The sequence below is a fragment of the Saimiri boliviensis genome, chromosome 12 (assembly GCF_048565385.1).
Source record: "Saimiri boliviensis isolate mSaiBol1 chromosome 12, mSaiBol1.pri, whole genome shotgun sequence".
Lineage (NCBI taxonomy): Eukaryota > Metazoa > Chordata > Mammalia > Primates > Cebidae > Saimiri > Saimiri boliviensis.
In genome coordinates, this window is record NC_133460.1 from 107,346,440 (window position 1) to 107,357,996 (window position 11,557).

An 11,557-nucleotide genomic window follows, 5' to 3' on the forward strand; every position below is an offset into this window, starting at 1 on the left:
AACGTCATCCCCAGAAAAACTACATTTCGCAGAATGCCATACACGGGTGGGAGACGGTATGAACGCGGCCTTGGCACGCGATGCTCCTTGGGAGTTGTAGTTTCCACTTGTCCAGCTAGAACGCGGGTGCCTCCGCGCAGTGGTAAAATGAGCCCACGTGATCGGAAAAGCGGCGGTTTCCCTTTGAGCCGGAACAGGATGACTGGGTTGACCGATGCTGGGCAGCTGAGCGGACCAATTGGCTCCCTAGACTGAGACGTTGCCGTTTGAAATCAGCCAATGGTAGATCTACGCTGGAGCTTCCTATCCGCCTCCTTCGCCCAGGCTCCTAGTGCTCGGAGGGAAGGGAGGAGGTGGCGGCGACAGCGAGTGACTAGCGGTGGAAACCTTGCTTCTTAAGGGAGGCCGAGGTAGGGAGGCGAAACGACGGCGCGCGGGAGCGGTCTCTCCAGGGACTTCCCGGGCCCGCAACTGGCAGTGCCGTTCCGTTCGCAGGGGATCGGGTTTCGTTTCTATTGTTCTCCCTTTATTTTAGGAGTACCCGGGGCCACGGGACCCGGGAGAGGGAATGGTCTGGGGTTCGGGCATCGCTGCGGACCGGGCTGGGTTTAGGAGGACGGTGGTGCGGGCTGGGCCGGTTTGGGCGCGGCGAGGGCCGGATTGCCGCGTGGGTCCCGACCTTGGCTGGCGCGTTCTCGGCGCAGGCGCAGAGACTCCTTCGCGGGCGTCTTCTCGGCCTCTTCCTCTCGGCGTGGGGGGGGGGGTCCCCCAACGCCCGGCCTTCAGCTGGCGCTGCCCCAGCCCGTGGGGCACCTGGGGACTCTGACTGGGCGCCTGCTCTGCAGATGACCGGTTCTAACGAGTTCAAGCTGAACCAGCCACCCGAGGATGGCATCTCCTCGGTGAAGTTCAGCCCCAACACCTCCCAGTTCCTGCTCGTCTCCTCCTGGGACACGTCCGTGCGCCTCTACGATGTGCCGGCCAACTCCATGCGGCTCAAGTACCAGCACACCGGCGCGGTCTTGGACTGCGCCTTCTACGTAGGTGCCCTTCCTCGCCGCTCCCGCCCCTGTGTTAGGATTCTCCGTGCTAGGAGCGTCTTTTGCAGTGTTGGGCAGAGGCATCTGTGGGTGGGGTTATTTGGACGGTTCTGCAGCTCTTCAGGAACGCCTACCTGCCTTGAACCGGTACCGTTTTGGGGTGGGGACGTGCAGACGTTGGAAACTCCGTCTCCCCTTTCCATTGCAGGCTTGCGGAGTAACTCTGTAAACTTTCTGAAAATATGATAGTTAGATTTGCAGCAAGATTGTTTTGCCTGCTGCGTTAAAAGGAACGTTTAGGGGAAATGTGTGTTTACCCTCAGCTAGGCTGTTGGCTAGGATAAAAGCAGCCCTCCCTTAATTTCGTAGTTTAGTGACCGCTTGCTTTTTTTATGCCGTTTTTTTGATGTGTTTACCATGAATAGTTGAGCACAGTGCATTTCCCGAGCATAAACTGAACAGTTGCTTGTAGAAATAAAAAGGCTGAAACACTTTCTAAAGTTCTAATTTTTAAATGGTTCGAAACTGGTAGGATCCAACGCATGCCTGGAGTGGAGGACTGGATCATCAATTGAAAATGCATGATTTGAACACTGATCAAGGTAATGTGAACATATCTTTACCAGTTTGTTTTCTTGGCTAGCATTGTGAAGTATAAATGTTTATATAGGAAGAGTAGTTCCTGAATTGCTTAATTATCAAATTGTTTAAGTACATGGCTTGAATTTAGGATTTTTTATTTAAATAACCATTAAGTTACTGGTTACAGAACATTATGCATATATTTTTGCAGTAAAGCCAGTTATGGTCACCATTTTCTGTGTTTACATAAATGGACATGTAAGTATTTGGCCTTTATCTTGTCCTTAGAAGTGGGCTGGATCCCAGACTGGTCATCCTTTTATTAGGATTTTCCACTGCAGTGCTGATATTTGACACTTCTGTTTTCAGAAGCTAATTTAGTTTTCAGAAGCTAAAGGCAAATTTAAAGATAGAATTTAAAACCTGACAAAAATTAGGCAGTCACTGTTTTTATATGTTTCTGTTGCATTTTTTGAATGAGTAATTAGATGGTACATTTTCTTTCAGTTAAGTAATTTCTTAGAGGTCCAGATATGAAATGACTTACTCAAATTTTTATGGTGACATTGGGACAGAGGAGAGATTGGAATGGAACCCAAATGCATAGAGGTCTCTAGCTGAGGATTTGTTTGCATGTGTATACATCAGACATGGCTATCCTAAAGACATAGGAGGGCACAGAGATATGGCAAGATAGAAGATGAGTTGAGCAACAGGAGAATGGATGGAGGGTGGGCACATTTTGTTAAAAAACTAGGCACCCAATTAGAAGAGGCTTTTGCATGAAAGCGACTTCCTTCTGTAAATTATACTGCAGGAATTTGTTTGCTGGTATCCTACCCTGTGTAATAAGTAAGCTTGTAGGTCTATGGTCCTATTTGTTCAGAAACTTGGGGGGGTAGGGAGAAACACTGAAAAGTAAAATTAAAAGATTTTCAGTGTTACATAGAGAATTAGCTGTTTATTCTGTGAAAGTCACTGCCACATTCCATTCATGAAATCCTTTCTTGTTTAAACGATACTTTTTTTTTTTTAAATAGTCTCGCTCTGTTACCCAGGCTGGAGTGTAGTGGTGTGATCTCGGCTCACCACAGCTTTCGCCTCTTGGGTTCAAGCGATTCTCCTGCCTCAGCCTTTCGAGCAGCTGGGACTATAGGTGCGTGCCACCACGCCCAGCTAATTTTTGTATTTTTTAGTAGAGATGGGGTTTCACTATGTTGGCCAGGTGGTCTCAAACTCTTGACCTCGTGATCCACCCGCCTTGGGCTTCCAAAGTACTGGGACTAACCTTACTGTTTGAAGGTCAGGACCATGTATTGTTCATTCCTGTTTCCTTAGCAGTTGGCACAGATTCTAATACATAGTAGATGTTAGTTGAATGAATAAATGAAATATAATGGGAAGGTTCAAATTGAAAAGAAAGAAAATGTCTATTGAAAATTTGAGCTGCAGTGTAACCAAGTGGAATAATGAGAGGACTTCACTCCCAATTCTCATAACCCTTTAGCCATGTAAATAAGTTTCTTAGCAGCATTGGCTTAATGTTCAACATAAATGTTGACCCAGAAGGCCAGAGTTCTCCATTCATTTGTTCATTCAACAGATACTTCTTGAGCACCTAACCTGTACCAGACCTTGCACTAGATACAGGCAGAGATACACAGAGTTAAATGAGGTTCCTGATAGGAAATCTGGGATCAGGTGAGGAAGATAGCAGACATGCCACCATTCTAATGTAATCTGAAATTCAAGACAGCCTTTGATATATGCCATACTAGTGAGTCATGTGAAGTACACACTGTAAGGTGAACAGAGGAATGGATAACTGTAGTAATGGAGAGATTTTTCTGTGTGTAGACATTTCCATGGGGTTGGATGAGGCAAATTCATTTCAGCTGAATGAATGTTTCTTTTAATTGTTTATTCTAGGAATCTTTAGTAAGGGTAGTAAGCTAGATGTTGGGGGTTTTTGCCTCCCTTTTTTTCCTACAGAAAATCTTGTTGGGACCCATGATGCTCCTATCAGATGTGTTGAATACTGTCCAGAAGTGAATGTGATGGTTACTGGAAGTTGGGATCAGACAGTTAAATTGTGGGATCCCAGAACTCCTTGTAATGCCGGGACCTTCTCTCAGCCTGAAAAGGTAGGCTCTTTATATTCATCGCAGGAGTTGGTGGCTTTCAGGTGATTTTTGCCTTGATGCATGATTGCTGAATATGCTTGTTGAATTTAAAGGTGAAAAGTCGACATAGGAAAAAAAAAAGTTGACAGAGTCTGTTTCATAAATCCAACTACATAGAAGTGCTTTAATGCAAGAGAAAATTAAACTTTGGGATTTGGGGCCAACTTTTATTTGTCAGATGTTATACTTGCTTCCATGTACAGTTAATGTTTTAAATCACAGAACTGATAAGCAACTCACTGCCTTTTCAGAGAAGTCATTTAGCAGACTGTTCAATTGTCTTAAATTGACGCTCCATCCCAAACCAGAAAATTGGTTGGAGCATCACTTATTTTCATTTGTTATCTGAGATTTCTTTTGAGTTGACTGTTGAGAAGACAAAATGGGTTATCATTTCAAGTTCAGTGAAAAAGGTGTTTTATGTTCCCTGGCTTCTACTGTTCGTGTATTTATTCTTTAATATTGACAGATGTAGTAAACAGATGTTTACTACATCTGTCAATATTAAAGAATAAATACACGAACAGTAGAAGGCTCATAGTGAACAAAGGCTCATAGTGAACAAAGCTTTTTAAAACCAAAACTTTGTGTATTATTCTAACCTTTTGATCTGTATGATGAAAGTGTAATTGAGCATTCCTTCTGTATCCTCATCAGACTTTATCAGGTGGTAGTTAATTTTAAAGATTGATTGTTTTAGCAGTTTAAAGGTATCCTTTGCTTGAGTCTATTTCCTCAGCGTAAATATACTATTCAATTCCTGTTAGCCATCATTATATACAATAGTGCATCCAAAGAGCCATTATTTTTGTCACATCACAGTCGAATCTACTCCTGGCAAGACCTTTGTTCAGAATAAAATAATTGCATTGTTTCTAGTTTTGATTTATGGTTGTATGTAACATGTTAAGAACTGTGATAAATTGCTGACAGAATATCATATAATGGACAGCCACACTGAATCAAGCTGCTTATTGGTTCAGCAAGGTTCATTATGTCACTTTTTTTTAATACTTTCTTTGATAAATGTATATACCTAGTCAGTAGCATGACAGTGGTTTCACTTGATTTATGATCAGTGAGGATAGAAACCACTGTTAGAAGCTTGTGTGTCACCTATGTAGTAAAGATTTAAGATAAAATTCCCAATATGATTGTACCATTATAAATTGATCTCTTTCTGGATTCTCTATTTTTAAACTTTGGTACTTTATACATCTTAGATTAATTTTCATTTTTCTGCAAACCTTTTGTTTTCTGAGTAAGCTGTGATAAATCTTACAGTATTTCTCATATTTAAATCTGCTTATATTAAATCTATTGTTTTAAATCTTAATTTTAATTCCTTGTTTTTCCCTTGGTCACATTAATTGTTGAATTTTAAGACCAGATTCTAGAGAGTGGTGGGACATGGCATAAAGCTAACCTGTTTTTTTTCAGCTGATGATATGTGGTTAATATACGAGTGATAATATTAACATATGGCTTAAGTACTGAATGTTGAAGAGACATCTTACCTTGACACGGGGCCTCTGCGTGTTTCATGGCAGTTTTTCAGTTTGAAAATGCTAGGTCAGGTTAGAGCTACTACTTAATTGAAAATAATAGAGCACGGTTGTGAATCGCAAGTCTAGATTTTTTTTTAAAGTGACTGAACATGATAACTTTTTTTGCCACCTTTTTTGTGAATTGGCTACCTCTGTTTTGTTTCCAGATGACATTATATTTGCAAATAACTTTATATTTGCAAATAAACCACTAAATGTTCACTTGCAGGAAATTCTATGATTTATTATAAAGGAATTTTTGTGGAAAGTTTAATATTGCAGGAAAGCATTATGAGGGGAAAAATAAGGGATAAACTACTTTAAAAAAATTCTCCCTAAAGTTGAACTTCTGTCTTAAATGTGTAGTAGGACACAGGGCACTAGAATTGCTTTGTCGTACGTCAGACCACTATCCTTGTCTTTTAATTTTGAGTTTGTATGCCACCAAAGGCTACTAAACATCTCATTAGTGGTGGCTCCCTCACCCCTCCTGGAAAGGTCTGTTTATTCCATGTAACAACTGGAGGGGAAAAAAAAATCAAGATTTTTAGATTTGGAAAATGAAATGCTCTAAAAGATGATTATAGAAAAATAATTTTGAAAATGATTGTTTGATGAAAAGCCAGAAACCCATTAAACTCTTATCTTGAATTATTTTATGGCTTTATTATCTCATTTTGAATTTTTTTTACACTTTTATATTGTCTCTAAATGAAACATGAAGGCTGGGTAAAACAGTTTAATTTGTTCTGATAATGGAGAGAATTAAGACTTCAAAAGCTTCTTTACAGAATTAGAATGTACATTATACGATGCTTGGTGAATTATGAAGAGCATCGTGGGTTTGCTATTTTGTGTGAATTACCTGGTTTGAATAATTACAGTATTTAAAATTGTTACCTGTGATTGGGGAATTCGGTCAGCTATTTTTTTATGGTTTTATGATCAGATGGCCTTTATTTTGGGGCAAAATGGCATTTTCAGGCAAGTAGGTGATTTTTAGCAAGTTTTGATCTTTTTTAAAAGGTATATACCCTCTCAGTGTCTGGAGACCGGCTGATTGTGGGAACAGCAGGCCGCAGAGTGTTGGTGTGGGACTTACGGAACATGGGTTACGTGCAGCAGCGCAGGGAGTCCAGCCTGAAATACCAGACTCGCTGCATACGAGCGTTTCCAAACAAGCAGGTACTGAACTATACGCCCTCTTCTTTCTGGAATTTAAAAATAATATGATCTTATATAATAAGTATTTGGCCACTACCCCCTAAAGCCTTTTTTTTTTTTTTCAGTAGTGATTTAGAGTTTGCTGTTAGGTGTATTTTTCCTTGATATTTTTGACAGCCATGTGTTAAAAGGTAATGTGTTAATCCCCATTTTAGAGATGATCGTGATGTTCAGAGAGGCCAAGTAATCTGCTCAGGAGGTAATTTCAATAGAGGGGACCTTCTGAGATATTTTGTTGATCCTGGTTCAGGATACTTCCTAGGTATACGGTAATCAAAGATGGTTTTGTAGATATTTCAATTTACAAAACAAATTAAAATTTCTGTCTGGAAATTTAGGTTTGTGGAATTTGCTGTTTTCTTTTTGCCTTTTTGTAACCCTAACGCTTATAGAGTTTTTTCCCCAGCTTGACAATAGAACTTTGATTTTTTTTCTCAAACTCAACTGAGGTTAGATACGCAGGGCCCTTCACATGACTGACTCTTGATGTACAGGGTGGGTCACCTTCCATCATCAAGAAACGAGATTAGCCTGTTTATTAGTGAGCTCCCTCCTCTTTGGAGTCCTTAAAGTTCTAAGAGGAGACGGTGGCGTGGTCAGTTGCAATAGGAATTTTGCAAGAGGAAAAGTGATTAAAAACAGCAGGTGTCTCTGGTATTTCATGGCTGTCCTTTGGTGGTTGTAGAACTTGAAGCAGTTATGTTATTCTTGGCTTTTTAACCTTAACCTGTAAAGGCCAGTACCTCAAATGGCGATCACAGTTCTTTTTTGTAGGAAATTGTAAATTTCCATTAAAGATAAAAGAATTGCAATTATATGAAACTTTAGAGATTTAAATATGTGATTAAAATATGCTTACATTGTGAACATTAATTTAATGCCATTATATCTAATATTTTCTGTAGAATTATCTATTTTGTAATGGAAGTTAAAAAGTATAACTTGACTGACTTATTTATTTCTCTGTAAACAGCTTTCAGGAATCTTCTTCATACCTTGAAGGATTAAAAAAAATCATAGATTTCATATTTGGTGTGTTATCTTATTTTTTAAGATACTGTCATTTCAAGGAAAGATGAGAAAAGGTTTGAATTGTGAACCACTTCTGAAGGTCCCTGAAAGTCTTTGTGCAAACCTCACTTGCTGTACTACATGCAAGAGGTAGCACGGCTGAGATGGAAGACTGGTGTCCAGTTGATTTGGATTATTGTTGCTCCCAGTGAAGGAAACACAATTCTTAACAGTTGTTCGTGATGAAGAAGCACAGAACACAGAAGAATATATTTTAGCTGAGAACAAATTTGAGTCTGTTGGGCAGAACAACAAATAAGTGACACTTGAAACACTTTACAGTTTTGTTCAGGTTTGATGAAATAACTAGACATTTTATATTGTAATGGGAAAGGCCCTGGTACCTGTAAGGAAAGCAAGTGATGACAGCCTTATTTTCAAAAAGTCGTCATAGTTATGTTAGTACAGCTTAAACACTTCATTAAAACCTGCTGTACTTCTCATTTCTGAAACAATCGCTCATCAGTGTGGGCTGAATTTGGGAATCAGCACCTTGTTTTTGGAAGCTGGAATTTACCATCTTTTTCCTCTGGTTCTCTCTTGGCAGGGCTATGTATTAAGTTCCATCGAAGGCCGAGTGGCAGTTGAGTATTTGGACCCAAGCCCTGAGGTACAGAAGAAGAAATATGCCTTCAAATGTCACAGACTAAAAGAAAATAATATTGAGCAGATTTACCCAGTCAATGCCATTTCTTTTCACAATATCCACAATACATTTGCCACAGGTAAAGTATGGCATGCTAACCTATTTTTCATTATATTATTTGATGCTTGCTTTTTATGGTATTTAGCTAAACAAATCTGTACAATACTGTAGGGAAATGTAAATTCTCTGACCTTAAAAATTAACTGTTACGATAATGGTTATTTCTGTATGTGGTGTTAAGAACCATGTTAACTATTTTGAAATTACTTCCAGGTGGTTCTGATGGCTTTGTAAATATTTGGGATCCATTTAACAAAAAGCGATTGTGCCAATTCCATCGGTACCCCACGAGCATCGCATCACTTGCCTTCAGTAATGATGGGACTACACTTGCAATAGCATCATCATATATGTATGAAATGGATGACACGGAACATCCTGAAGATGGTATCTTCATTCGCCAAGTGACAGATGCAGAAACAAAACCCAAGTGAGTATGCTTCACCTGTATTTGAGCCTTTTCTTGCATTCAACCCAGGATTTATTAATTTTTCTAAATTCATGAATAGCATTGTTGATGCCTGCTCGATATTACAGCTGACTGTAGGGTTGGAGTTGATGTTATCATGTTCTCCCAAGCTTTCAATATCCGTAGGTTGATAGACGTCTGATGGATAAAATTGTGCCTAGTTGTTTTGTAGAGAAGAATGTCAAACTCTCATTCTTCTTGAATAGGCTCTATTATTTGAATCTCTGGAGTTATTACCAGCTCATTGCTTCAAAATTAAGTTGAGGAATTCAAGAATAATTTATTTTAGCAAATTCTATTTAAGATATTTAAGAATTTGAACTGCCAAAAATCTTTCCTCTCCACAGAGGTTGTTTCTTTAATATTAACACAAAGTGAGTGACCTTCGGGTCTTATTGGAAACCCAGAGTAATATGGCCTTGCCTGGAATTGCAAATTTCCTTAGTTTTGAAATTTTCATAGATGTCTTTGGTTCTTGGTTGGAACTGTTGACTGAGAAGGGTCATTTGCATTTTTTGATAGCAATAGGGCAAAGCTTTTTACTTAATTACCTCCATCAGGTTTAAGGGAAATCTGATACTTAGGCATGTGTTAAACTATAAAATACCTACCCCAAGTATCTTTGTCCAGTTCCCTGTCCCCCTCTCCCCAGGCCCTTAAAGAAAGTTCTGGATACATAGTTGTGGAATAACTGAATGTTTTCAGGGTTCCTATACTTTGCTGAATTAAAATGGGTATGGTACCATGAGAGGGGGCAGAATATTAAATATTCTATATCAGATATGCTTTTACAGGTTTGACTTTAGAAAAGTCTTAGCCTGTGAAGCGTGTTGGATAAAGGGCTGTGTTTGCATTTAATGTGTCACTTTTGTTTCTCCTGTCTTGGCTGGCCATTTTGATCTCATGCTGTTCTTTTTTTCTTTTGAACTTGTAGGTCACCATGTACTTGACAAGATTTCATTTACTTAAGTGCCATGTTGATGATAATAAAACAATTCGTACTCCCCAATGGTGGATTTATTACTATTATCAAAGAAACCAGGGAAAATACTAATTTTAATATTATAACAACCTGAAAATAATGGAAAAGAGGTTTTTATTGAATTTTTTTTTTTGAATAATAAACACTTTCTTAAGTGCATGAGATGGTTTGATGGTTTGCTGCATTAAAGGTATTTGGGCAGACAAAATTGGGCAGTGATTGCACTTCTGAGAATCAGTTTTGACCTTGATTTTTGTTTCCACTGTGGAAATAAATGTTTGTAAATAAATATAGGTAATAAAAATCCCTTTGCATTCTTTCTGGACCTTAAATGGTAGAGGAGAAGGCTTGTGAGCTATTTGTTTCTTTTGCTGGTTATAGTTGCTAATTCTAAAGCTGCTTCAGACTGCCTCATGAGGAGGTTAATCTACAATTAAACAATATTTCCTCTTGGCCGTCCATTATTTTCTGAAGCAGATGGTTCATCATTTCCTGGGCTGTTAAACAAAGCGAGGTTAAGGTTAGACTCTTGGGAATCAGCTAGTTTTCAATCTTATTAGGGTGCAGAAGGAAAACTAATAAGAAAACCTCCTAATATCATTTTGTGACTGTAAACAATTATTTATTAGCGAACAATTGATCCCAGAAGGGCAAATTGTTTGAGTCAGTAATGAGCTGAGAAAAGACAGAGCATATCTGTGTATTTGGAAAAATAATTGTAACGTAATTGCAGTGCATTTAGACAGGCATCTATTTGGACCTGTTTCTATCTCTAAATGAATTTTTGGAAACATTAATGAGGTTTACATATTTCTCTGACATTTATATAGTTCTCATGTCCATTTCAGTTGACCAGCCGCTGGTGATTAAGGTTAAAAAGAAAAAAATTATAGTGACAATGAGATTCATTTCAATGTAATGCACTAAAGCAGAACACGAACTTAGCTTGGCCTATTCTAGGTAGTCAAATAGTATTTTTGTTGTCAAACTTTAAAATTTATATTAATTTGCAAATGTATGTCTCTGAATAGGACTTGGACCTTTCCTGAGATTTATTTTATCCATGATACATTTTTAAAAAATTCTTCTGATACAGAGTCTCTCTTTTTTTTTTTTTTAAAGTATTTCAGTGAAAACTTGGTGTAAGTCTGAACCCATCTTTTGAAATGTATTTTCTTCATTACAGGTCCTGTGAAAGTGGTTTCTCTATGAAAAGCTTTGTTTGCTTCCTACAAATACATGCTTATTCCTTAAGGGATGTGTTAGAGTTATTGTGGATTTCTCTCTTTCTGTCTTACAAGAAATTTGTCTCTGTACTTTAATACTTTGTTTAGGATGAAGAGTCTTTGTGTCTCTGTACAGTAGTCTGAAGAATTCCCCCTTCTGTCCCCTAGCAGGCCCAGTTGCTGTATATGAACAGTTTGAGCTCTTTTTGTAATATAACTTAAACCTGTTATTTCTGTGCTGTCTAATAAATCAGATTCAGAACCCTTGAATGTTGGACGTTTTTGAATGTGGGTAATTAATGTAATTTACTTAAAAAGGCTTGTGTAAAGCAAAACTCCTCATCACAGGCATTTTGGGGGATGACATTTTACCTTTAAGTCCACTCTGCCTTGTTTAATTGTCTCCTCTGATGTGTGTTGGAGATTCAGCCCTGCATAAAGTGATTTGTTGGAGTTCAGCCATTTCCCTCATGCCCCCTTGTGCCTTCTCGGTGGATCAGCAGGGCTTCTGAGCCAAGTGTGCAGCT

General features: G+C 38.7%; 1 protein-coding gene across 1 annotated transcript; it reads left to right on the forward strand.

The window, feature by feature from the left end:
• Positions 1 to 299: 299 nt before the first annotated feature.
• BUB3 (BUB3 mitotic checkpoint protein) lies at positions 300 to 11,300 on the forward strand. Its single transcript, XM_003922123.4, has 8 exons — positions 300 to 410; positions 846 to 1,040; positions 1,573 to 1,642; positions 3,615 to 3,766; positions 6,379 to 6,537; positions 8,195 to 8,372; positions 8,567 to 8,783; positions 9,757 to 11,300. The coding sequence occupies exons 2-8, from the start codon at positions 846 to 848 to the stop codon at positions 9,770 to 9,772; spliced, it is 987 nt and encodes a 328-aa protein (XP_003922172.1). The 5' UTR covers positions 300 to 410; the 3' UTR covers positions 9,773 to 11,300.
• Positions 11,301 to 11,557: the final 257 nt, after the last annotated feature.